We start from the raw sequence: 26,533 nt of genomic DNA on the forward strand, positions 1-26,533 counted from the left end.
CAACAGGACTCCGCTAATCCCCAGTCTGCTTCTCTCTGTCCTGCTACCAACCAGCTTCCTTTCCTTACTCACACTTTTCTCTTCTAACCGGGGCTTCTAGGTGTTCTGGCATGATCACAGACACACTATATACCTCACAACCACTCTACTGAGATTCTCACCTCTTCTGGGTTCTTAGCTCAATCCCAGTAAAAGGAAGAGAAAGAACTGATGGCTCCAGATTTTCTCTCCCAGCCCCTGGCTGTACCGTGGACTGGTTACCCCTGAGCCGGTGAGCACAGGATATAAGCCCCGTGGCCACTGAGGTTGAAGGGCAAGGCGCCTGCACGAGTCACATCTCCAGGGAAGATGGGAGATAAGACTTCCCGGAGGATGTGACCTTTGCTGGTCTTGATGTCCAGGGAGGGTTTGGAGACAGACTGGAAGGTGGGGTGGGTACCCCAGATGGAACACAGAAAAGGAACTTCAGTTAGGCTAGAATACTTTCTCCTTCGATACCTGAAGGAGAAGAACCCGGAGAAGGGAGGCTGAGACCAGATCATCAGGGGAGTGTGTGCTGTGTAAGGAGATTGGATTTTATTCTAGGGCAAACGGTGGTGGGGGGGCGCTGGGACATTGAAAGATAGGAGCTCTGCTCTCAGAAGACTCCTCTGGCCATTTAGTGCAAGGTGTACCAGAAAGGAGATACAGGAGCTGGAAGTCTGGTTAATCTCACGCTCAGCTCCAATCCTAACTCAAAGACTAGAGGCCAAGCACACCCACTGTGGGCTACTGCAAGGTCCGTAAGGAGACTGACCAGGGCCTGAATCACTGCATAGCCCATGGCAATGCAAGTGGGCAACACGTGGGCAGCAGAAACAAGGCAAGTGTGTGCAAGCACAGGAACATAACAGAAATCACTAAGGGTATCAGGCCTGGGCACTGGAACGCTGAGTCATGGAGCACGAGAAGGGGAGACGAAGGTCAAACACAACTTGTACATGGGGAGAAGGTGCCTGGTTACCCAGGACACATGACGCAATTTTGAGATCCTTCAAGAAGCCCCCCAGAGTCACCAGAGGAGACAATGAAGTCTCAGGGCTGGCGGGTGACAGGGAGGGGCAGAGCAGGCAGTGACAAGGAGGTCTAGCAGCCACAGTGGGATTAAAGTAGGACCACCCCAATGGGCCTTGTGGGCTGCACTGTGAGCCCTTGTCACAAACACCTTGCTAAGGTTAGTGCCCCCGCCTCAGGGAGAGGGGGACTGAGAAGGGGTCACACATGTGGGAGTGGAAGTCAAAGGCGTCTGGGAAGGAGGAGAGGAGAGCCTGCGATGGGAACTGGGACCAGGACGTATGCGTGGAGGGGGCCGGGCTGCAGAACGCCTGTCCTCGGCAAACCACACATACCAACACCGCACTCTCCACCCCTCCTTACCGACCCTCACCTTCCAGGTAACCGCACACCAACTGAGGCTCAGGGCCGGGGGGTTGCCCAGCCCTGAGCGTAAGCATTTGGAATTTTATTCCAAGTACAACAGGAAAACCGCTGAAGAGCGGAAGCAAGGGGACTTGATCGCTGTAACTGTGTGAGGACTAGAGTATGGGCTGGCGAGGGTGGGAACGAGACAGCCAATTCAAAACCTACTGCGGCTCTCCTGGGGGTGATGGGGCCTTGGATCGGAATGGTGGCAACCCAGATGGAGAAGCAGCTCTCCCAGGGAGCCAGCTGTGAGGACAGAAGGGTCAGGGATAGTTCCAGGCTTTGGCTCGACCCGAGAGGCACCCTCTACTGAGATGGAGAGAACACAGCCCGATTTCCGTGATGCCAGAGAGGACTATTAGACACCCGAGTGGAGATGGCAAGAAGCAGCCAGCAGGGGGCCTCCCTCACAGGGAGTCCGGGACAGAGGTGAGAGACTGGGAGTTCTGTGTCCCGGGAGCTTAAAACATGGGCCCGTGAGATCTTCTGGGGGAGAGACCTGGAAAGAAGAAATATTGGCCCAGGACAGTCACTAAAGTGTCCACAGAAGTGACCGAGAGGAGAAAGAAAATCAAGGCATGATGTTATGTAAGTGAAGAGAGGAAAGTCTCAGGAAAGAGTGACCAGTCATCTCTGTGGGATGCTGTGGAGTTGTCCGGGGAGATGTGGAGAGAGACGTCCTTGGGTTTGCCGCAGGGGCTTGTAAGAGACTCGGAGAAAGCAGTCTGTACGGAGTGCTAGGGAAGGAGAGCGGCTTGCAGGGCGTGCACAGGGAAAGACAGGCAAGAGGGCAGGAAACAAAAGCGTGCAGACGTCCTTCCAAAAGGACAGCAGAAACACAGGGCAGTGGCTAGAGCCAGGATGGTCGTGGAAGCAATTCGCAGACAAGCACAACCATCATATATGTCCATTCCAGCATGGGGGAAAATGGTGGGGTGGAGCGAAGGGGAAACACTTAAACCCGTGTGGAAGAGAAGAATGGGAGGCAGAGACAAACAGGGGGACGGGCGTGTGCTGGGACAGAGACACTCCCTTCAGCGCAACAAGGAGCAGTGGGCCGGTAAGGTTCTCAGCTTCTCCGTGAAGTACTAGAGATATCCCGAGCTGAGAGCAAGGATGTGAGTGTGGCTGTACACACAGCAAGCCAGGAGCTCGAGAAGAGCGTGTCGAAGTCATCTTGGAGACTCAGAAAACAAAGGACTAGGAAATGGCCCCCGTCTTAGAGGGCGGATGCCCATCCAGAGACTGGGGTCATGACCAGCTGTACAACCAGTCGCTGCCACTCTGAGGTTCCATCCAGCCACGTGTGGCTGGGCTGGGGTGGCCAGATGTGCCTCAGGTCACTGAGGGTCACAAGCTACTGAGTCAGACAAACATGGCAGAAAGAGAGAGGACCAACACTGCTGGAGGGCGGGAGGGGTGCATCTGCAAGGGGACAATTCCAACGAAGGGCCCTGCATGTAGGCTAGGGAGGGAGGCAACCCTGTTGGCGAGGACTCGGTGGGTCATGGCTCTGGAGCCCTCAGTGGTGTGTGAGCTGTTGTCACAGGGTGAGAGGAAGCTGAGCTTGGAGGTGGTGCATTTGCTGGAATGATGAGGCCTAAGGCATGACGCAGAAGAGGGTGACCGAGGAGGGCAGAGTAGCACCCGGGAGTGGAACAGCAGCCGGGGTATCGGGGGGCATCATCCACATGTACGCCAACATTCCCAAGAAGCAATTACAGGAGCTTTGTGAACCTGCAAACTGGGAGCTAACAGCACGAGCCCAATTGGAAAGCAGGCCCCAGTGGTGAGCGGTCCAGCCAGCCTCCGAGCAGCCGCAGGGAGGGAAGGAGGAAAGAGGCAAGTCATGTGAGCTCAGCCCCCATCTGAGAAGGCTGCAGGGAAGGCTGTGTGAATCCAGGGACATTTCAGACCAGGAAGGGGGGCGGTGCTCAGAGAAGAGGCGGAAAGTTGCTGCTACAGCCATACTGGTGCCCAGGGGATACCGGGTGAGGGCTGGGGCAAGGAGGGGTTGGGCCGGGGGCGGGGAGAGGCTCTACTAGGGATCTACTAGCCAATGTCCCTTTCTGCTCTGTATCTTGCAGCCTGGCTCCTCTCCATTTATGGAGGCCTACGGGCACATCCACACTGCAGAAGCCCAGCTGCCCAGCTACTTGAGAACTTCCTACCACAGGGTATGCTGGTGGACCAACCTCTCGGGGAAAGAATGGGCCATTCAGAAAAAGCAGAAGAAAACTGGAACAAAGAATGATGACAGCTGGTTAAGACAGGAGATGAGGACTAAGTCTGAGGAAAAGGTGAGGGAAGGGCCAATGAAGAGGAAAACTTAGACCGCTGCGTGACATGGTGGAGGTGGTCGATTGCTTACTTTTTATTTATTTATTTTTAAGAGATTTATCTAGTTTATTTATTTGAGAGAGAGCGCGCGCACGCGTGTGCACGAGCGGGAGGAGGGGCAGAGACAAAGGGAGAAGCAGACTCCCTGCTGACTCCCTGTTGAGCAAGGAGCCCGGCATGGGGCTCAATCCCAGAACTCCTGAGCCAAAGGCAGACACCCAACCGACTGAGCCACCCAGGTGCCCCAAAGTCAGTTTTTTAAATTAAAAAATCAAAATATTCAAGGTTGTGAAAGAAAGTAACGGGTCTTAAGGCATACCTAAAAAGAAAATCTACAGCTGCTGTGACCTGTAGGGTTGCACTTCCTGTTTTATTGCGCTGTGCCAGTTGGCTGCCACGTGGACACATGGCACAGCCCCGATCAGAATCAGTAGGGTTCCAGCCAGGCTGGATCGGAATTGCTCTCAGGCTGCATGGACTCCTCTACTCAGGAAATGCAAAGTAGGTCTCAAATTCCAACGCCACAGGAGTCTGGTCCAGGGGATTCATAGTTTTCATTTGCTATTTGAAGAGCTGCAGTCAGCTCTAAATTATTCTCTGAATAGCCTAACTTATGCCATGACATACATGGGTGGGCACAGTCTGCCTGTATCAGATAGGCCATTCATTACAACCATCTGACTCTATCCTTTTCCACTGGGTTAAATTCTGATAGAGACCAAAATTCCGAAAAAGATCATTTTGGTCCATATCAGAATTTAGTCCAGTCAAAAATGAGAGCAAGACACTTTAGAGTCTTCTCTTTTTAATTTTTTTTTAATTTTTAAAAATTTTAAAATATTTTTTAAAATTACTATTTGACACAGAGAGAGGGATCACAGGTAGGGAGAGAAGCAGGCCAGTGGTCGGGGTGGGGGGAAGCAGGCTCCCTGCTGAGCAGAGAGCCTGATGTGGGGCTGCATCCCAGGACCCTGAGATCATGACCTAAGCTGAAGGCAGAGGCCCAACCCACTGAGCCACCTGGTGCCCCTGAAGATTCTTCTCTTAGTGAGGAACATGAGAAAGAAGTATGATTTTCCTCATTTTAAGAAAACCATCGCCACACCCCCATGTTCACCAAGCATTTATTTAGAAGAGCCAAGACATGGAAACACCTAAGTGTCCCTCAATGGATAAATGGATACAGAAAATGTGATCTACAATGGAATATTATTAAGCCACAAAAAATAAGGAAATCCTGCCATTTGTGACAACACAGTTGAACCTGGAGGACATTACATTAAGTGAAATAAGCCAGACAGAGAAAGACAGATACTGCAGGATCTAACTTATATGTACAATCTAAAACAACCTGAACTCATAGAAACAGAACAGACTGGTGGTTGCCAGAGTTGGTGGGTGGAGGAAATGGGTGAAGAAGCTCCCAAAGCACAAACTTCCAGCTACAATATAAATAAGTCCTGGGGATGTAATGTATAGCATGGTGACTACAATTAATTTTGTATTGTATATTTGAAAGTTACTAAGAGAGTAGGTCTTGAAAGTTCTCATTACAAGAAGAAAAATTTGTAGCTATGTGGGGTGATGGATATTAACTAGCCTTACTGTGATCATTTTGCAATATACACATGTATCCAATCATTATGTTGTAAGCCTAAAAGGGATACAATGTTATATGGTAATTATAGTGGCTGCCTGTTCAGTTCCCCATAGTCACTAAGCCAAAAAAGGAATGAATAAGTTCTCTTCATTTGCAAATGGCACAAGAATGTGGTTAGGTAGAGAATGACTCTTATCAAATTTATATTAAAATGAAGTAAATAAAAAAATTAATTTGATGGAACATTATTAAAAGCCTGGAAAGATCACTCTCTGGCCTGTGATTTAGATGAAAGAAACTGATCTCGGCACAAATACGTTTGACCTAAGTGTTATTCCCAATTCTAACCCACTAATTCTAAACCACATATTAAGGGAGATCCCTTAAGCTTCTATACTAGTGTCTCTGCAAGAGAAGTTAGAAGGTGTGAGGTCACATTTACACAATCACTGCATTTCAGATGAGTTAAGAAAATGAGAGACGAGAGAGAAAAAGACCACACTTGAAAGCCTATGAACCTTCTCTCTTTTTTTTTTTAAGGGGAGGTGGTGGATTTTGTTTTATTGTGTTAAAAAGCACATACCATTAAATTCAACATCTTAACCATTTTTAAATGCACAGTATAGTAGCTTTAAGTACATTTTTGTGCAACACATCTCTAGATCCTTCTGGTTGTACAAGACTGAAACTTGACCCCCTCAAATACTTTCGAACCTTTGCTCATGAGGCTCAGGTGAGGTCCTGGGCTCTGAACCCACAAGGTGAAAATCCTCGACTTTGGAGAAGACAGAGATACAATATGGACAGAGTAGTGGGGTCTCTTCTCCCACACACTTAAAGGCTGGCACTAAAGAAACAAGATCGCAGCCAGCAGATCGTTCAACCAAAAATTCAAGTGTGTTTGCGTACTCACATCGACAACACACGTTGTGTCCAGCTCTGGGTAAATTCATTGCAATCACCATCTGATAAGAAGCTGTCTTTCATAAGCTCTTACAAGTTGGCCCAAAAGTTACTGTCACTTCTCTTTCTTTCAATATTCAACATACCTTGGAATCCTGACACTATCTGGACAACATCTTCATACACCATTAGAGTGGCGGATCGTTCTGGAAGCAGGCCCAGGCTCAGTGAAGAAAATACTGCAGAAACAAAAACGGACATGAGGGAATTCTGAAATTTAAATCAAAACGCCCTAATCTAATATTGGAGGTACACTGCATTCTTTGTATTGTCTGATTTCAAATAAAAAATACTGATTTTTAGTATAGTGATGTAATAAGATATATAGTATTTGGCGTCTGTCCCTGGTTCCCGACACGGAGTTCCTAATTCCCTTATAATTTTCCGGGTGGTAGGAGGATCTTTTGTTCTAACGAGGCAACCTTGGGGGAGGGGGCTCCTGGATGGAGGCTGGTCACCGGAAAGCTGTAATTGGAAGCTTATAACTTTCAGCCCTTCCACCTCCAGGGATGTGAGAGGGGTTAGAGATTAAATTCAGAATCAATCATGCCTACATGACGAAACCTCCATGAAAATCCCAGAAGTACAGGGTTTGGAGAGTTTCCAGGTTGGTGAATGTGCCAGAAGGGTGGGACACCTCAACTCCACAAGGACAGAACCTGCCGTGTTCAAGACCCCTCCAGACCTCATCTGTGCATCTCCGCCTCTGACTGTTCATCTGTATCCTTTCTGATATCCCTTAGAATAAGTTGGCAAATGTAAATAAATGTGTCCCTGAGTTCTGTGAGCCAGCATAGCAAATTACTGAACCTGAGAAGGGGTTATAGGCACCCCTGATTTGGAGCCAGTTGCCAGGAGAACAGGCGACATGCCGGGAGTTGTGTATGAGTAGGGGGCAGTTTTGTGGTACTGAGCCTTCCACCTGGGGTTCTGCACTAACTCTGGGTACTGTAAGAATTGAACTGAACTGTAGGACACCCAGTTGGTGTTCAGACAGTTGGAGAATTGATTGGATTGAGAAAAAGTCCCATGCATTTGGTGTTAGGAGTGTTGTGAATGGAGGGAAAGGAAACAAGTTTAAGTTTAAGTCTAATTAGGATGGCTTTCAAGAAGCTACAAGAATGCTACAGTCTCTCATAGAACAACTGCTTATGCTACAACAGTTGACTAGTTTTTATTTGCTACAAGTTTTTAGCAAAGTATCTGAGTCTCTTTACATTAGGAATATGCTACACATTATATGAATGTAAAATACATAAAGTGAAATATTAATGTTAAAAAAAGACTTAAAAAAATATGTGCTCAGGTTAACAAATGACACATGATACAAGAACATGCCCCCTTATTCTGGAAACTAATAAGATGATAGCACTTGTGCTCTTTTTTTAAAATTCTGGCTTAAGCACCTAGACTTTTAGCTAAAAAAATCACAAAGCCTACGTGTTTTCTGGGTAGAACATGAAGCCAGGAGAAAACAAATAAATGTATTAGGGAAAAATAATACTCATTAAGGTCAGTGAACTCTTAGTAACGTATCAGACATGATTCTAAGTGCTTTAAATTTGGCAATTTACTTAAATCTCAAAACAGCTCTAGGGCGGCACCTGGGCGGCTCAGTCGGCTAAGCCTCCAGCTCGTGGTTTGGGCTCAGGTCATGATCTCAGGGTTGTGCAATCAGGCTCCCTATTGTGCTCCATGCTAAGCAGGGAGTCTGCTTGAGATTCTTCCTCTCCCTCTCTCTGCCGCCCCCGCCTCCCCTCACACTCTCTCAAATAAACAACTCTTTTAAAAAACCCCAACTCTGTGAAATCAGTATTATTAACTTGTCCATTTGACAGGTAAGGAAACAGGCTTATAGGTAAGGAATTAACTTGTCCAGGATCCCACAGCTGGTAAATACTGGATCTAGGACTTAACTCTGGAGTCTATTCTCAAATGCTATGCTACATTGACTCAATTTCAAAAACTCACTGGGCTTTTTCCAGTCCAAGTTTAGAGATGAGAAAAGCAAGGTCTAGAGAGGTAAAGTGACTTCCTGGGAAAATATAAGGGACCAGAAACATCAAGTGGTGTGAGTATCTATCTGTTAATTAGCACTACTAGCTCTTAATAGTGCCAGGAGAAGACCAGTGAGCTGACCTTGAACATGACCTCTCTTTTCATATCCCCTCTACAGTCTTACTGAGCTGCTTATATACACAGCCCAGTGCTCGATGCGTGGAACAGATCAACGCTGGAGGCAATCTGGGCCTGTGAGGTTCTACTTCTGAAGGGGTCTGAGGCATACAGCAAGTGGAAGGCGGTCACTGCAGGAAGAACCCACGAATGCACCTCCGTGCTGTGAAAATAATCTGGTGGTTTCTCAAAAAAACCACATAGAGTTACCACCTGAGCCAGCAATTCCACTTCTAGGTAGAGACCCAAGAGAACTGAGAATGTATGTTCACACGGTAACTTTTAAGTCAGGGTTCATAGCAGCACGATTCGTAATAGCCGAAAAGTGAAACAACCCAGTAGCTACCAACCAATGAGCAGAGAAACAAAATGAGGTCGATCCATACAAGGGGACATCATTCATCCATAAAAAAGGAAAAAAAACATACAGATTCTACACCACAGATACACCATGAAAATGCTACTTGAAGTGAAAGAGGCCACACACAGAAGGCTCCATATTGTAGAAGTCCATTCACCTGCAATGTTCAGACTAGGTCAACCACCGAGACACAGAGGAGACTGCTGGCTGCCAGGGCCTGGGGGCCATGGCAGGTACAGAAAATATTCTGGGATTGGTCAGTGGTGATGGCTGTATACTCTTGTGAACTGCACACTTCAAAATGGTGAATTTAATGGTATATGAATTATACCATATATAATGGTATATGAATTGTATTTTTAAATACAAAAAAAGAGGGACGGGGGGTGGGAGGTTGGGGTACCAGGTGGTGGGTATTATAGAGGGCACGGATTGCATGGAGCACGGGGTGTGGTGCAAAAATAATGAATACTGTTATGCTGGGAAAAAAAAAAAAAAGCTGGAATGTCAATGCATAAAGTGGTAACAGAGACCAAGAGGCCCTGAGGGTACAGAATAAAGAGTAAATAAAGAAAAAAAATAAATAAATACAAAAAAAGAATAAAAAAGAAAAGAATTCATCTTAGGAGTTCAAAACTGGGAGAAAAGTCCACTTCAGGTTGGGGGAGGGTGGGTCAGGGAATGCCTGTGAGCTAGGACTAAAGCAGGGAGACCCGACCTTGGATAAATCCTTCATAACCACCTCAAAGGAACACTTAACCCCCTTTCACAATGACCCCTTCTCCCAAAGGCACTGGGTCCCTAACGCCCTGGAAGAAAGGATCATTGTCCAGATGCTGCCTTCAGGATTGCCCTGTCCCATGGGAGAGCTCACACATATCCTAAGTGGCACTTCCTGGGCCCTGAAAAGCTCCGTGCCGACTGCTGTGGGGCCTCTGAGCTCTCACGTCTCCTGTGATTGGTCTCTCGAGATGTGTGTGACCACAGCAGGGGCTTCTGTTAACACTTCTAACCGAAACCCTTGGTACTTCCATACATAAGGCATCCACTCTAGCAAACATTCTCAAGCCTTATTTCCTGGAGAGAAAAATGACCTCTCGTGATGAGTGGGCTGAGGCAGCAGAGGCACCACCAGGGCTGGGAGGGAAGGGACTGAATGCCTCCCGGGGTTGGGGGTGCAGAGAGACCCTCGGACCCCACCACAGGGGAGATGCTGACGTTTGGAGGTGCTTGTCCTTCCAGGTAGATGTTTGTTTTTTTGGTAAGTAGAGAGAAAGGAAGGTCTAACTGTCCTTGCGAGAGTCAGAAGACTTCACAGAGCAGCAAACAGCCAGGCTGGGCACGGAAGACCTAAGACGAACTCTCCAAGAGAACATCAGGCAAAGAGTTATCAGTGGGGACAAACACAGGGCGGGTCAGATTCGTCAAGAGAGTAACAAATGGCCCAGCTGTAGAGACCACGAGGTACGTAAGAAAAAAGTGGCTAGGGGAGGAGGGTCTAAACTTTATCCTGGGGACACTGAAGGCCTTTTAGGCAGACATGTAATATGTCTGCCTAATATGTATATGTTATAGACATATAATATGTATATATATATGATGTGTGTGTGTGTATATATGTATACATACATATATACATATATATGTATTTTTTAAAGATTTTATTTATTTATTAGACAGAGGTCACAAATAGGCAGAGAGGCAGGCAGAGAGGAGGAAGCAGGCTCCCTGCAGAGCAGAGAGCCCAATGCGGGGCTCGATCCCAGGACCCTGGGATCATGCCCTGAGCCGAAGGCAGAGGCTTTAACCCACTGAGCCACTCAGGTGCCCCAATTTTTTTTTTTTTTTAAAGACATGAATGCTCACTGATTAAAGAAGGTGTTTAGAAGGGGCAGATGGACCAGGTTGGAGGTTGCTGCAACAGGCTTGGTAGAGTCATAACTACGGAGAAGGGAATAATTAAGAGGTGGACTTACAGTCTTGTGTTGACGGACTGCATTTTCTAGAACTAAATCTGTTTTAGCTGTTCACCAAGGGTAAGGGCTACTCTCCTTATGCTGGGCTTCCCCCCCCTCCAATCTACACCTCCCTCCTTGCAAGGGCAGAACCAACACGCTCCCCAGGAAAGACTGTCAAGAAGGAAAACAGAAATCCATCCCCAAATCTCTGAAGAATGCACAGGCCAAAGAAACCGTGTGTGCAAGTGTAGTGAAGAAAGAATTTTGTAGTTTCGAATTTTCACCACGTTTTGGGAGAGGGTCCCAACTTTTCTTTATTCCTTGCCCAGGTGTCTGCAGTACCAACACTATAACCTTGACCTCCAAAAGCAAGCATGGAAACAAGCTTACTCTGCCTTTCGCAATAGGCAAGTAGGAGGTTTGGTCACCTTTTCTGTCAGATTCTAGTTAAGAGTATCTTTATTATATTAACGAGGCAAGCAGAGAAACATAACCAAAGACCTCGGTGGACCCTTGAAAATTACTCAGTCTAATTAATTTAGTTTTAGAAATGAGAAATGTGGTCTTGGAGAGCCGGGAGGGGCCCCCTTGTGGGGGATGGCGGGAGGCAGGCAGGGTGAGAACCCAGGGGTCTTCACGCCTAGCCCCAAGCCCTTCTAACGAAACCACATCATTTCCATTTTTTTGACTCATTTAAGAAAATGAGTATTATGGAAATGGTTGCTTTTCTTCAAATAATCATGTTAACGAAGTTGAAACAAATGTAATTCCAGTACACTGAACCCCCATTATTCGTGGTTTCAGCGTTTGCGAATGCGGCTCCCTGCTAACGTGCATCTGTGACCCCATAGTCAATCCTCATGATGCTTTATATGTGCAAAGAGCAGAGCAGTCAACAATTTGAGGCTCAGGACCATGCGCTTCCAGTGGAGGTCAAACAAGGGGAAGCTCTGCCTTTCCCTTTCGGCTCACATACTGTAAGCATCCTCTGGCGATCTATTTCGTGCCAAGTTTTTCACATTCCTGTGCTTGCTTTGGTGATTTCACTGTTTAAAATGGCCCCCAGGCCCAGGGCCGCCATCTCTAACTGCAGGACGGCTGGGAGGTGCTTATGGGAAACATATATGTCAGATAAGCTTTGTTCAAGGAGTTATGAAGCTGTGGGCCATGAGTCCCATGTCCATGAACCAGCAGTATGCAGTAAATTATGTGTCTTTTTTTTTTTTTTAAGTTTTTAAAATTTATTTATTGGAGAAAGAGCACAAACAGGGGTTGGAGCAGAGGGAGACGGAGAAGCAGAACACCCACTGAGCAGGGAGCCCAATTCAGGCTCAATCCCAGATCTCCCAGGACCCCAACCGAGGTCATGACCTGAGCTGAAGGCAGACACTTAAACAACTGAGCCACCCAGGTGCCCCTAAATCATGTGTCTTTAAACACCCCCAAACACACATAAACCAAGGTGATGTATTGTTTGGCCGATGAAAATGTTATGACAGGAAGCCCGTAGGACCCTAACCTGCATCTCCCTTAAAATCCATGGCTCAGTACTGACTACTACCCCTGGGGTCCATGGTGACTTTATAGAACACACTGATACTGTGTGTAGCAGCTCCCCCAGCAAAGGTGGAGTCAAGGTGTCCGGCTACCACTTGAAATTCCCTGGGTTGTTTCCAGTGATTTTTCAGTGTGAAAAATGGAGGCAGTCCAATATTTTCTTCATATATAACCTAATAAATATCATCTTCCTGTTTTGTGGGCCTTCTCAGAGTGCTGTCCCAGGTCTGCCCCCCATGCTTTGGTGGGTTCATGGTTTTGAACTCAACAATGCCAATGAGTTCATGGTTCTTATCTCAACACGGCTAATGACCCCAAAACCACGTTTCTACCTCCAAACCCCTTGAGCCCTCAAATCATTTCAAACTACAAGGCTAAACACATCTGTGTCCCAGAGGCAGCTCAAACCCAGCGTCCTCTCCACTAAACTCATCATCAATGATGACCCCCAACACTCATTCCTGCCCCACCATCTCCCCCACCTCCACTAGCACCTGCATTCACCTCTGTCTAAGCTTCAAGCCTGGGGAGAGGATGCACAGGGGAGTGGGGAAGAAGAAAGGGGCTTCTTTTAACCCACTGCATCAACTGAGTCAACCTGAGGGAACCATGGAGTGAGTGGTGGGTCTCCTAATCCCACTGTCCATCTGTTCCAGCCGCTCTATCACCAGCTAGAAACCCAAGATTCCACTTACATTTCTTCTGTTTTGTCCTTGCCTTTTACTCTCTCTCACTTGTTCCCGGAGGCATTCTGCATTTTGTCTGCTAAATAATTTGTCAGGTTTATCCCCTTTTCTCTAAGATTTTTCTAGAAGATCTCCTCAGTTGTACCTATATCACATCCACTTTCTGTAGCTCACAAAGCAGGGTCCCCAACATCAGTAAATGCTTTCATTCGTGAGTGGAGTGTGCGGGGGTAGGTGGGGAGGAGTTACTTGTTAAATTGCAGACGTCAGGTTCAATGTCCCCGGACTGAATGGATGAGTCCTGGAATCTGTATATATATATTTTTTTACAAGCACCTTTCTTTTGGGGGGGGGGGCGTAAGATTTATTTATTTATAATATATAATATATATATATAATATATAATATATAAAATATAATAAAAAAATATTTATTTATTTATTTATGAGAGAGAGAGAGAGAGAGAGAGAGAATGCAACCACCAGGGGTGGTGGGTACAGGGCACAGGAACAGAGCGAGAAACTTTAGCAGACTTCCACAGTTAGCACAAAGCCTGATGTGGGGCTCAATCCCAGGACCCTGAGATCAGGACCTGAGCTGAAACCAAGAGTCAGATGCTGAACCGACTGCGCTACCCAGGTGCCCCTTACAAGCACCTTCTAATGCTAATGTCTATTCATCCTCCAGACACGGCGCCCCTCCCTCATGCCCCAGGAAGCCTCTATTCCCTCACCTAGGCTGAACTTTCCTCCTCCAGCATCCCCTACACATATGCATGCAGGAACAGACCCATTAGGCAGGAATGGCTTTGGAGCTAACCACACAACTCCCTGGAGACAAGCTCTGTGTCTCTTGGTCTCTATTCTCAGGGGCCAGGGCAGTGCCTAGCCCGTAACAGGTAATTAATAAATGTAAACTGAACTAAAGAGAATTTTTGTGAATGAGGGTAGAAGCCGGGACTTTACAGGCAGAGAAAGCCACACTTGGCTTCCATGTGTCCCCAGAGGCAGTGGGGGCTCTGACGGGCTGTGTTCAGCGGCGCGGTGGCACAGAGATGAACACCCACGTTGGTATTTTGCCAACTGTGTTTTAGGTGCTTTAAGGTTTTAGGTGCTTTAAGGTTGTTTATGTACGTTCCCTGCACTTTAGTCAGAACAACTCTGCCAGGTGATATTAGCTCCATCCTACAGGGATCTGCAAGGAAGCTCGAGGCATTCAAGCAGAGACTGGGTACCAGAACCAGGTCAGCCGGTTTCCAAACTCCACCCTGGCAGCATCTCCCTCCAGCCCTCAGCCCCTCCTTGTCCCTTATCCTGGTGCCAACAGACAATGTGGTCCAGGTGCTAGTGGCAGCCGGAGGTAAGGGGACAGAAGTGGGGGGGCCATGTCAACTCCCCACCTACCCCATCCCAGGCTAAATCTGTGTCAGGCACCATCTTGTCTCTGTGGGAGATGAGCGCTGTGAGGTGGTGAGTGGTAACTTCACACTGTGATTCATAATAAGAAATACGTATCTGGTCTTGGTCCTGTTTCTGGACCAGAGCTCCTAAACCCATGGAATTTCCTAAGTGATAAGAGCCATAAAGGTGGCTTGTGTTATTTATAACCCGTCCCTTTCAAGGCAGCTTTAGCTGATGAGGAGACTTCTGGAAAGCCTCTAGATAACCTAAGGGTGGGGGCTGGTCAGCCAGAGAACCAAGCAAGTTGGAAATTCCAGCCCCACTCCCTTGACCGTGGGCAGGGCAGAAGGGCTGGAGATGCCATCAGTCACCAATGGCCAATGAGTTCACCAGTCCTGATTATCATGAAGCCTCGGTAGAAACCCAACAGGGTGAGGTTAGAGAGCTTTTAGGTAGGTGTACACACGGAGATGCTGGGAGGGTGGTTTGCCAAGGAAAGGCATGGAGATGCTGCACCCCTTCCTACAGCCCTTGCCCGTGTGATCTCCTTCATTCTGGCTGTCCCTTTATTTTTTTTATTTTTCAAGATTTTATTCATTTATTTGACAGACAGAGATTGCATCTAGGCAGAGAGGCAGGCAGAGAGAGAGAGGAGGAAGCAGAGAGCCTGATGCGGGGCCCGATCCCAGGACCCAGATCATGTCCTGAGCCGAAGGCAGAGGCTTAACCCACTGAGTCACCCAGGTGCCCCTGGCTGTCCCTTTAATAGCCTTTGTAATAAACCAGTGATCTACTCAGTAAACTGGGTTCAAAACAAAAACCAGAAAAACCCCACAGGCCCAGAATGGTCTCACTTAGGCCAAATTACCAAACTGGAACTTAATACCTCACCTATCCTGACTGTGTTTTCAACCTCCGCCAGAAATTCAGTCAACTGTCTCAGTCAGGAATTTTTTTGATTGGCATCAGGGAGGTACCTGGTTACATGGGCCCTCCCTCTCCGTTCCCCCTCAAAAGAAGATGAGGTCAGACCCACCTAGAAAGATCCCCGCCCTTCCCCCCTAAGGAAATATGACCTTGCCTGAAAGGTCTTTTCTTTTGTTAAGAACTCACCTTATTCCTATAAAAACCTCCCCTTTTGTGCAACTCCTTAAAGCTCCCCTCTGCTGGAGAGATGGGTGCTGCCTGATTCATGAATCACTTAAATAAAGCCAAACAGACTTTCAAATTTACTTGGCTGACTTTGGTTTTTTACCAACTGTTTCCCTGAGTTCTGTGAGCCACTCTGGCCAATGAGTTGAACCCGAGGAGGGGTATGGAGAACCTCTGATTTACAGCCGGTGGGTCAGAAGCCCAGGGGACAACGTGGACATGTGACAGGCGTCTGACGTGGGGGTGGGGGGGAGGGGTGTCATGGACTGAGCCCTTCACCTGTGGGATCCAATGCTGTCTCCAGACAGATAGTATCAGAACCGAGTTAAAGTGTAGGACCCACAGCAGGTGACAGAGCATTTGAGAACTGCTTGCTGTATGGAAAATACCCCACACGTTGGGTGTCAGAAGCACCAGAAGTGAGGAAGAGTACGGCAGAAACACATAGGAGTGGGTTTTCCCTTAGCAGGTGAGAAGGGGGAGGAGAAAAACTATGTCCCCATCACCCCCGGCCTCTCTGGCCAGTGTTCTCTCAGGCCCCATGAGGCAGAACGATGGAGGTCTGCTCCAGAGCCCTGCCCTAATGTCATCCTGCTAGTTAGAATCAACAAGGTACAAAAGAGGATGCTGGGGAAATGGGCAGATTCTGTTGTGTGTGTTGTGTGTGTTGTGTGTGTTGTGTGTGGAAACTGAGGGAGAGCCCCTGCCTGCTTCATACAGGACCCCACCTTTCCTTCCCATAACAAGCCCCCAAAGGTAGGGGTACCTGGGGGCCTCAGTCGGTTAAGCATCTGCCTTCCACTCAGGTCATGATTCTGGGGTCCTGGGATCAAGCCCTGCATGGGGTTCCCTACTCAGCAGGGAATCTGCTTCCCCCTCTCCCTCTGCCCCCCCAACTTGTGTGCATGAATGCGTGCGCGCTCTCTCTCTGACAAATAAATACAATCTTAAAAAAAAAAAAAAGCCCCCACAAGTAAAGCAGAGGCTAAACCCCCATTTTCCTGATCATCTGCCTTCCACCTTAAAAACTGCTTCTGTGTCTGATTCCAGCACTAGGCGGGACCATGAGCTCTGCTTTAGGGAGAGGTTCCAACGGCCTTACCGGGTAACCGGATGGGCTTCCAGGGCGCAGAGTTTGGCACATAGGCGTGCTTCGTGGCAGTGACGATCAGCTGACTGCCAAGCTTATACTGGAACTTAACGAAGGCCGCGCCATCTGTTCCTGACGTGCCGGAGGCGATGGGCACCTGGTTGGTGAAAATCTCGATGAGCGCATCTGGGATGGGCTGGTGGGTGCTGGCGTCACTGATGTGGACCTTCAGGGTGACCTCTGGAGGGAGGAGAAAGCAACAAAGAAGAACCACTATTACCCAGCCCACCTCGACAACAGTTCTGCTGTAGCTGGCAGGACTGGGGCAGGGGGTGTGTGCGAAGCAAACCTAGAGCCACGTGCAAAATGGGAATCGCTGGAACCAGGGAACATTTTCTTGTTAGGGATTCTTTTTTACTTTACATGATTACCCCCCACCAACCCACCCACCCTGCCCATCACAAACGGCCTTCCTCTTTGCTCCTCTGTGCTCACTCCAACAAATAACAGAGAGAATTCTATCCCTTTAAGACACTGTGTGCAAACACAGTATTCTTTTATCCTTTCCAGCGCTGCTGGCACACAGGGTCCAAACAGGGAGTGTGTGTGGGGGGGTGCTACCGATGGACCCCCTGCAGGCTGTCAGAGTTGCACCCAGAGTCTTCAACAGTCCTGCCGAGTGTGGACGAGAGCTACCCAGGATCGCTGTGCTGGCCATCAGGAGGACTAGACCGAAAAGCGGTCCAAAATGTCTTTATTTTTTATTTTTTATTTTTTTTTTAAGATTTTATTTATTTATTTGACAGAGAGAAATCACAAGTAGATGGAGAGGCAGGCAGAGAGAGAGAGAAAGAGAGGGAAGCAGGCTCCCTGCTGAGCAGAGAGCCCGATGTGGGACTCGATCCCAGGACCCCGAGATCATGACCTGAGCCGAAGGCAGCAGCTTAACCCACTGAGCCACCCAGGCGCCCCCAAAATGTCTTTAAAGGAGGAACTGAAGAGTGGGAAGAGAGTAGCTTACAGGAAGGGGAAAAAAAAAGATTTGAAAAGATAAATGAAGTCGAGGCAGTAATACTGGCAAACTCAGCTCATGAAGGCAGGATATAGGTCCAAATTCATGTTAAAAATCTAAAGAGGAATGAGTAATTTTCATTTGTTCATGCGAGGGATGTTTACTGAGCTGCTCCTCTGTGCCTAGAACTGTAATCACGTGAACCACAGCGGTGAAGACAAGTGAGGAGACAGGCACGCGTGGTGCTGGGAGAGGTCTGGTGCAGGCATGAAGGGGGCACTGAAGGAACGGCATGCACAAAGGCTCAGAGGCAAGGGAACAGCCATGCTTCTTGAAGAAACACAGGTTCTGACGGATGACAGACAGCCTGAGGGCCATGAGGCCCCGTGTGGGAAAGGCTGCAGAGGCGAGCAGGGGCCAGACCACTCAGGGCTTTAGAAGGAACCTAAAAGGATCATTCTGGATCCCAAGAGCAATGGGAAGTCACAAAGAATTTAAACAAGGGGGTGGCAATTAAATTTGTTATAGAAACCTCTGGCCGAGGGGGAAGGATGGACTGGGGAAGAGGCAAGACTGGACGCCGAGCGTCCACGAAGAGGCCTCCCAGGAACCCAGGAAGGGATGAAGTGGACCAGACTCCAGCATCACGGCGGATGTCAGCTAAAAGATGCCAGCCAGGTGCTCCAGAACGAAGGGTTTGAAGGGAGTGGCTGGTGCCCAGTGACATACATAAGTCCACCAGGACACTCCTTGCCATAGACTTTGAGCTGCTTCAGATCGGAAGCCCTACTGATGCCTTGGGATAGACAGGTGGGGACAAGGACAAGCAAAGACCCTGCAGGTGACCAGGGAGGCTCCTGTCTACAGAACCACAGGGGTCTGGCTCGGGGGAGGGCCGGACATCACACGGAGGGGGAAGGAGGCAGGTGCCGCAGAGCTGATCCCATGGGCATGAACCCCAGAGCCCTCCTACTGCAGTTCCCACTAGGTCTGAATCTGAGCCTCAGCCAGTTCTAGCCAAGGAGCCCAGGGCAAGGTACTTCTCCTCACCAGGCCTGTTTGCTCCTCTATAAAGTGGAGGTGACAACAACACATAGTTCCACACGCAGGTAGAAACACTGAGTGCGGTGCCTCACAGAGCAAGCATAAACGCAGCGGTCACCATTAAGCACTCAGTCCTGGCGTCCGGGGGTGCTGGACGGGGCACAGAGAAGGGCGCTGGAGGGGAGAAAGGCATAAAACAAAGTGCAGGGACGAGGCATCCGTCTTCGGGGAATAACAACTTTACATCCAAGGCCCTTCCTCTGCTGGGGCAACCACAGTGAGAAGAACGCCTTTTGGTTCAAGGACGGTTGCCTTGGTTAACCAGCCAACTGCCTAATGTAACCTTCTGAATCCTGCACATCTCAGCCAACCACCCATTTTTTTCCCCCACTGAGCGACCTGATCTATTTCTTGATCAGACAAACCATGAAGAACAGCTAAAGAACCCTAGACCTACGTATTAGAGATTTGCACCAAACAAATCTCTCAAAACCTCATAGAGAAAAATAAATGCTAAGGAAGCTGAACTTGGCTACTTGATTTAGGGAGAAAACGAACGTCCACAGAGGGACAAAATCAACATCATGAAAAGCGAGGATGCAGCCTTACAAAAAGGCACTGAGTTAATCCGCTCCAATCTTATCGGTTACCTCAATGCAGATTTGCAGGATGTACACTGCCTACGTGTTTTCTTATTTAACCCAAGTCTTGGTGTCCCCAGGTGGCACCCGAAATTATAACATAAATTAACTCTGCGTTTGTTAATACGCACACAGCAGAAATCCCCTAGAACAGGGCAAGTGGAAAGGTAGCTTTGTAGGACTGCAGGGATAATTTATGTAATTTTATGGTAATGAAACATTTACCAACAATTGGGATTACAAGGTTCCTGCTCTCTCTTCACTGTTTGCGGCTTCACAAGAGCAGCAAAGATCTGGAAAAAGCCAAAGCACTTTTGAATCAACGGTGAAAGGCGTTTTACTATAATTCATGTCCTAGATTCTTACTCCTGGAATTTCTTCTAACACCAGAAGCCTAGTTTACGTTCTGCAATTACATACTTTGAAAGAGATCGTTTAGCTACTTTGTTTGGAATGACAGGAAGGGAGAAAATGTCAGTACGGTTAGATGATTATTACAGACCACTGGGGTATCGGTTTTCTAGAGTAACATCTAGAATTAGGTTATCCATTCAACAGCAAAAAAAAACTGTTCCCACCAAGTGACTAATCTTAGGACTAGGGGAGGCACTATTTACTGAAACTACTCTCATTTTGCAGAGTAAAGGAAGACCCTGTATACAGGGCTCCAAACTAATTATGCATGAAGACGCAGTCTGTTTGGCTGCCCGTCAGTGAGAGCCGATGGACTCTGCTGAGCGAGAGCACTGTTCTTTTACTTCTCACCCTGAACATCCATCACCAAGCTCTTACTGATTTTGCCTGCAGAATGTATGTCACAAGGCAGGCCTTTCTCTCCCACCCTTGTTAATGTTGCCCTATTTCAGAGCCCACCATCGCCTACCCTGACGGCAGCCCAGCCTCCTCACAGAAACCACCACTGTCTTCACACCTGCCCCTGAGATCCCACCGAAGCCAGAGGGAGCTAGCTGGCATCCTGATGTGACCACTTCCTGTCCCCCTCCCAACCCTTTAATGTCTCCCACCAAACACGGCCGGTAACAAATGAGGCCAGTGGCTCATTTTTGAACGGTCCGTGAGCTAAGAATGGTTTCTTTTCATTTTCTTTTTTTTTTTTTTAAATTTATTTATTTATTTGACAGACAGAGATCACAAGGAGGCAGAGAGGCAGGCAGAGAGAGAGGAAGGAAAGCAGGCTGCCTGCTGAGCAGAGAGCTTGATGTGGGACTCGATCCCAGGACCCTGGAATCATGACCTGAGCTGAAGGCAGAGGCTTTAACCCACTGAGCCACCTAAGCGCCCCCTAAGTATGGTTTCTACTCTTTAAATGGTTGAAAAAAAAAAATCAAAAGAATAGTTCATGTCCCATGAGAATTATCTGGAGTTTGAATGTGTGGTCATAAAGAAAGTTTTATTAGAACACAGCCACAGTCGTTTGCATATTGTCTAAGGCTGTTTTTGCCTTTCAGTAGTGGAGTTCTGAAGCTTTGATCTCAGGGCTTGTAAAGTCTGAACCATTTACTTTTGGCTCTTAAAATAAAATCTGCTGCCCCTGACCTACAGGATACACTTCAAGGCACCTGAGGTCCTCCACAATCAGGATCCCTTCCATCTGCACGTTACTGCCCACAGGCCCGCAGACGCCACCCCGTGCGTTCCTTATTCCTCCTTTCTGCGGTGGCTTCTGATCTTTGTAGGAAAGGCCCTTCTACAACATGACTTTCATGTTCCTTATTTCTATTCATCTTCTGAAAGGCCACCTTCAGGTTTGAGAAACTGCTCCTAACTCAGCAACCCCCCACCCAAACTGGGCTAGAGGCCCCTCGTCTCCATCCCCCAAACTGTGCACACTGCCGCTGCTTCTCTGTTTCCACTTCAGTGTTTGCTGCAGGCCCACTACGCGGGGAGACAAGAGGATCAAACCCCTGACGCTGAGGAAATTCTGGCTTTAGATAATAAGTAAATACCAAGTATAATTATGAACTGAGGACACCATCAGGAGCGGGAACCTACCCCCAACAGGGAGTTCAGGGAAGGCCTCTGGAGGAGGTGTCATATAAGCTCAGGCCTGAAGGACACACAGGAACCAACCAGGCACAGGGGCAAATGTCCCGAGGTGAGAATGACTTAGTTGTTGGAACTGAGTAATAACCAGTGTGGAGGGAAATGCTGGAGGGCAACCAACCATCCTCACATTGTGTTGTCCAAGATGGGGGCCACCTGCCACAGGTGGGCATCTAAATTTCAGTTTAAATTAATCAAAATAAGATTAAATAAGAAACAGAACTCCTGGATCACACTAGGCACATTTCCAGTACTCCGAGGCCACCTGCGGCTAGGGGCTCCCAGAGTGACCAGCAGAGAGAGACCATTTCCAGCAACACAGAAAATTCTACTGGATAGCACTGAGCAAGTACTACAAACTCTCATCTCAGGACCTGAGCAAAGAAATGCAGGTACCTGAACGGTTCGATGAAGAAAATACATCTGAGCATGCCTCTGAAGCCCTAATGGGTCTGACCTGCACTTGAAGTCCTTACAGTGACCTGAAAGGTTCTGTGTTCTCTGTCCAGCCCCTCCCCCAAGTATCTGCCTGCCCCCACTTCCTACACCTTCCCCCATTCAAGGAATAAGGCAGAGGCCAGGGTTCTGGGAATGTGCTTTGTACCAAACATTTGCATGCCACACTTTTCCCCAACACCCGTCTGTGTATCTCTCTCCTCCCTGTCGGCTTAAATGTCACCTTCTGGGGCACCCAGGTGGCTTAGTCGATTGAGCATCCGACTCTTAGTTTCAGCTCAGGTCACGATCTCAGGGTCATGGGATCCAGCCCCAGGACAGGGTCCATGCTCAGCGGGGAATCTGCTTAAGATTCTCTCTCTCCCTCTCCCTCTGCCCCTCCCGCCACTCGATTGCTCTCCCTCTAAAAAAAAAACAAAAAACAGTCACCTCTTGAGTGACTTTACTAACCACCAGTTCTTTTTTCTAACTTTTTAAAAATTAAAAAAACATATATAATTAAAAAAAAATTTTACCAATGAATTAATATAGATTGTATTATTAGTTTCAGAGGTAGAGTTCAATGATTCATCTGTCTTATGTAACTTTTATTATGGAAATTTTAGAACACCTATACAAACAGGAAGAATAGTATGAGCAAACCCTCTGCACCAGTCGAGTCTCAAACACCAACTTTCTACCATTCTCCTTCCGCCTGTTCTCCCCTGACTCAACGTTTCTTCCCTCCCTCCTTCTCTCCTTGCTTTTTTGCGGGAAAATTCTGAGGCGGATCCCAATTGTATTAGTTCACATTATTTCCCCATAAATACTTCAGTTTACAACAGATAAAGACTTGGGGTGCCTCGGTGGCTCAGTTGGTAAACTGTCATTATCATACCCAATTTATGGAACAGATTCTTTACATTATTTCATATTCAACAAAAATTCAGTTTTTCTCTGCTTGTCTAAAGCAATTTTTTCTCTTCACGGTTCTGACCGTCCTACCCAAAATGCCAATCCCCACACCACCATGTGCTTCTGATACTATCCTGCTCTGCTTCTACTTCTTCTTCTATATACAACCCTCATCAGTTCTACAATGTTTATAACTTACATGTTTATTAACTGTCTGACTCCTCTAGAATGTGAGCTTTGAGACAGCTATTTTGTCTGTTTCTTTTTTTTCTTCTTCATTCATGTTTTCCAAGCACAGACAATAATGTTTGGTATAGAGGAGGCACTCAATTAGTCTGCTGAATGAATCCCTAAAACTAATGGGCATTTCTAGATATCATCAGGTACATGGCCTAAATAGCTCTGGGTGGTTTTTGGTTGTTCCATTTATTTCCTATTCATGGTTGTTTTCAATAGACACTACTGAAATTCATTTGAAAAACATTAATTCAGATAGCTAATGAACTGTAATAACGAGAAAATATTTACAGTACACTTAGCATGACATCAGGTACTATGGGGGAGCAAAAAAGAAGAAAAAAGATATGAGTCCTGTTTTTACAAAGTTTAGGGTTTTCGGGGCAGTGGGGGAGGTAAAACCAACAGACCAACTCACATGACAGAGAGCAAAAAGGATGGAACTGGGTAACAAAGAGTAAAAAATATAGCAAAGAAAAAAAAATATAGCAAAGAAGAGATTAATGAGGTCTGGAGTTTATAAACAAAAACAAAGAAAAAAGATCTCAAAGGTCTGTAGAGGGAGAGGTGATGTGGGGGTGACAGGAGAAGACTTACAAAGGGGGGTGCCTGTGACCGTCCCGTTAACTGGAACAGGCAAGTCCTGCATGAATACCGGTCCCGATGCTTATGGTTTATGGAGTTCAGTGTGGGATGCTTCCAGAAGAGCTGGGAATTGAAGGGAGGCTGGAAGGATAGTGTGGGAAGATGATCAGCATCTCCTGAACAGCCTTCCCCTCTCGACTGTGCTCCTACATCATTCATGCGGCCTCAAGGACATGCCGGAAATTTTGGTTTCTCATCCTCCCTGGTAGCTGAGGAGGAGGAATGGACTTGGACTCTGCAAATCTGCTATCCTCTCTCTGGGTTCTGCGTTAGAATACAGCAGCATAAAAAAGCAGGTGCTTTTTCTGACCGAAGGAGAATGCAACTGGTTTGGGGCGAGCAGTGCAAGCCGCCCTGTCTCAGTGCAGGAGGGAGACAGGACGTCCCTGGCTCAGTCTGGCCCTATGGCTTGGGCACTGTTCTGATTTCGAGCCCCATCCTCCAAGAACTTCTGTGAGCTCCCTGAAAGCCAGACTGATGTCTTGTCTGGTTAAACTAGCTAGGGCGGGTCATGGTGTCTGTACTCCTCACTTCTGGACTGTCCTAGCATGACACCATGTGGCTGAGGACCGTCTTCTTGGAGCTGCACCCGTCAGGGTCTCCTCCACACTCTAGCTTAACTTCTCAGTATGTGTGATCATTAATTTTATGCATCTACTTCACTGGGCCACGGGGTACCCAGATACTTGGTCATCATTATTCTGGGTGCTTCTATATCAGTGTTTCCGGGATGAGATTAACATTTACATTAGACTGAGTAAAACAGATTGCGTTCCTTGATGTGGTGGGCCTTACCCAACAGTTGAAGGGCTGAATAGAACAAAAAGGCTGACCCTCCCCACAAGTTCTTTCCGCCTGACAGCCTGTGAACTGGGACATTGGCTTTTCCTGCTTTCTGAAGGTGAAATACCAACTCTGCCTGGGCCTCAGGTCTCAGGCTTTGGACCAAGACTATACTCTCGGCTCTTCTGGTTCTCCAGCCTGCTGAATCAGGCTATAGATCTTGGGGTTTGTCTGCCGCCACAATCACATGAGTCATTTCTGTATAATAGCTCTCGTTCTACATAAACATACATCCTATTGATTCTGTCTCTCTGGAGAGCCCTGACTAACATAATACCCATCCTGTGTTCTCATTCTGTTTGCTTGAAGTGGGTGGAGCCCCCCTCCCCGGAATGTGGGCTCAGGTCTCTTCTCGTTACACACTCTTACTCAGCGAATTATTTCGGGATCACAGATTCAGCCACCGCCTCTAGAGCATTCCCCTCAAATTTTCACCAGCCAGTGAAAGCAGCGAGAAGGAAGCAACAGCTCCTCAAATTCTCCCTCCGCCATGATTCAGGGCTCCTTTGCTCTTGGCAAACACAGAGTTTGGCTCTGTGGGCACAAGCTAGTCCATGTGAAGTAGTACAAAGAACATCTGCTTTGTGGGTAGAAAACGAAACATTATCTTTTAGTCATTTCCTTTCTTCTGCCACAGATTTAGAATGAAAGGCAACAAGGCTGTTTCCGATTGCTGGCTTCAGAGAAGCCACCAGTTCGGCAGCAAGTTGAGAGCAAACATAGTGGTAGGGGCAAGAGGCCGGGCAGATGGTGTACACTGTGCTGGCTCAGGAGGAAGCCTGGTCAGGGTCACACACTGCCCGCCAACCCTGGGGGGCCTTGTTTCTCTCTCTCCCGTGTCTTCTTCAAAGACTTTATGCCTTGAGTTACTTTCCTGCAAGTGACAGAACACATTAGTTCATAATCTCTCATCCAAACTCCAGGCCCAACATCTCAAGTCTCTGTCACATGCTCCCATGTCCTCTGTCCTACTCCAGATGGGAAGTCCTCTGTGGTTTTTGCTGGGGACAGAGCTGGGAGATGAGGCTCACCTGCTCCCTGAACAGCCTGCGCCTCTCACCTTCCACCTGCCCGGGCTCTCGCCAACTCCGGCTCCATCTGGGAAGGGAGAGTGAAGTTCGGGGGCGCCATCTTTTTTCGTTCCATTTTGGTTTTGTTTCTATGAAGTTTTTGGCTCCCTGTGGCTGTGTTTCATTCCCTTTTATATCCCCTCAAATTAGTCTTTATTCTGGGATTTTTAATTTTTCCTTTCCTTTTGGTTTTTAGAGCTGCTGGTTTCCACAGCAACCCACCCGGTTGGAAATGCAGCATTTGCCAGGCTGGCCAGAGGGGCTCCGCTAAGGGGAGGTCCTTTTCCGGCAGCAGACCAAGCAGAGGCATCTATCCCAAGTTGCCTGGAGCCCCTGCGGCTGCCTCACCCCCGGCCAAGCAGTGGAGAAGGAATCTTGAGCTGCCAGCACTATGATTAGTTAGACTTCGTGGAAAATTAAAGGAGTTATGATGGCTTTTTATGTCTTACATAAAACAATAAAAAAGGACCCCATCATTGAAAAACGTTTTCCAAACAGGAACTTATTTTTAAAACGCTACCAGACCTCTGCTCTAGGACACTTTGCCCCATGTTACTCGGTGGTGACAATTTTACAGTATTGGGGGACTCATGGAATTTCCCTGTCTTTATGCAGCAATTACAGGCACATCTGAGTGTGAAGAGGAAACTTGCCATCTGCTGTATGTATTTTATAAAAATGAAAGGTTTGTTTTACTTTGTAATCTGGCAAAATTAGAAAGTACTTTGTACTAGAGTTTTCTTGTATTTTCTCCAGTTTCACCTAGTACATATGCACCTTATTATTCGATTTTATTTGCTCTCAAAATCTAATGAATGTCTTTCAACAAAATTATATATATATTTTAGAGATTTATATATATCACATATTGTATGATATACATA

At 47.5% G+C, this 26,533-nt stretch overlaps 1 protein-coding gene across 1 annotated transcript in view; it reads right to left on the minus strand.

Annotated features, from left to right (window-relative positions):
* Positions 1-26,533, minus strand: part of FAM171A1 (family with sequence similarity 171 member A1) — a 126,933-nt gene that overhangs the window by 43,073 nt on the left and 57,327 nt on the right. Inside the window, exons 2-3 of the mRNA XM_032349494.1 lie at positions 16,756-16,983; positions 6,451-6,543 (exon numbers count right to left, since the gene is read on the minus strand). Coding sequence (XP_032205385.1) covers positions 6,451-6,543; positions 16,756-16,983 — 321 coding nt within the window. The remainder of the gene's footprint in view (positions 1-6,450; positions 6,544-16,755; positions 16,984-26,533) is intronic.

This window comes from Mustela erminea, chromosome 6 (genome assembly GCF_009829155.1).
Source record: "Mustela erminea isolate mMusErm1 chromosome 6, mMusErm1.Pri, whole genome shotgun sequence".
NCBI classification, from domain to species: Eukaryota; Metazoa; Chordata; class Mammalia; order Carnivora; family Mustelidae; genus Mustela; species Mustela erminea.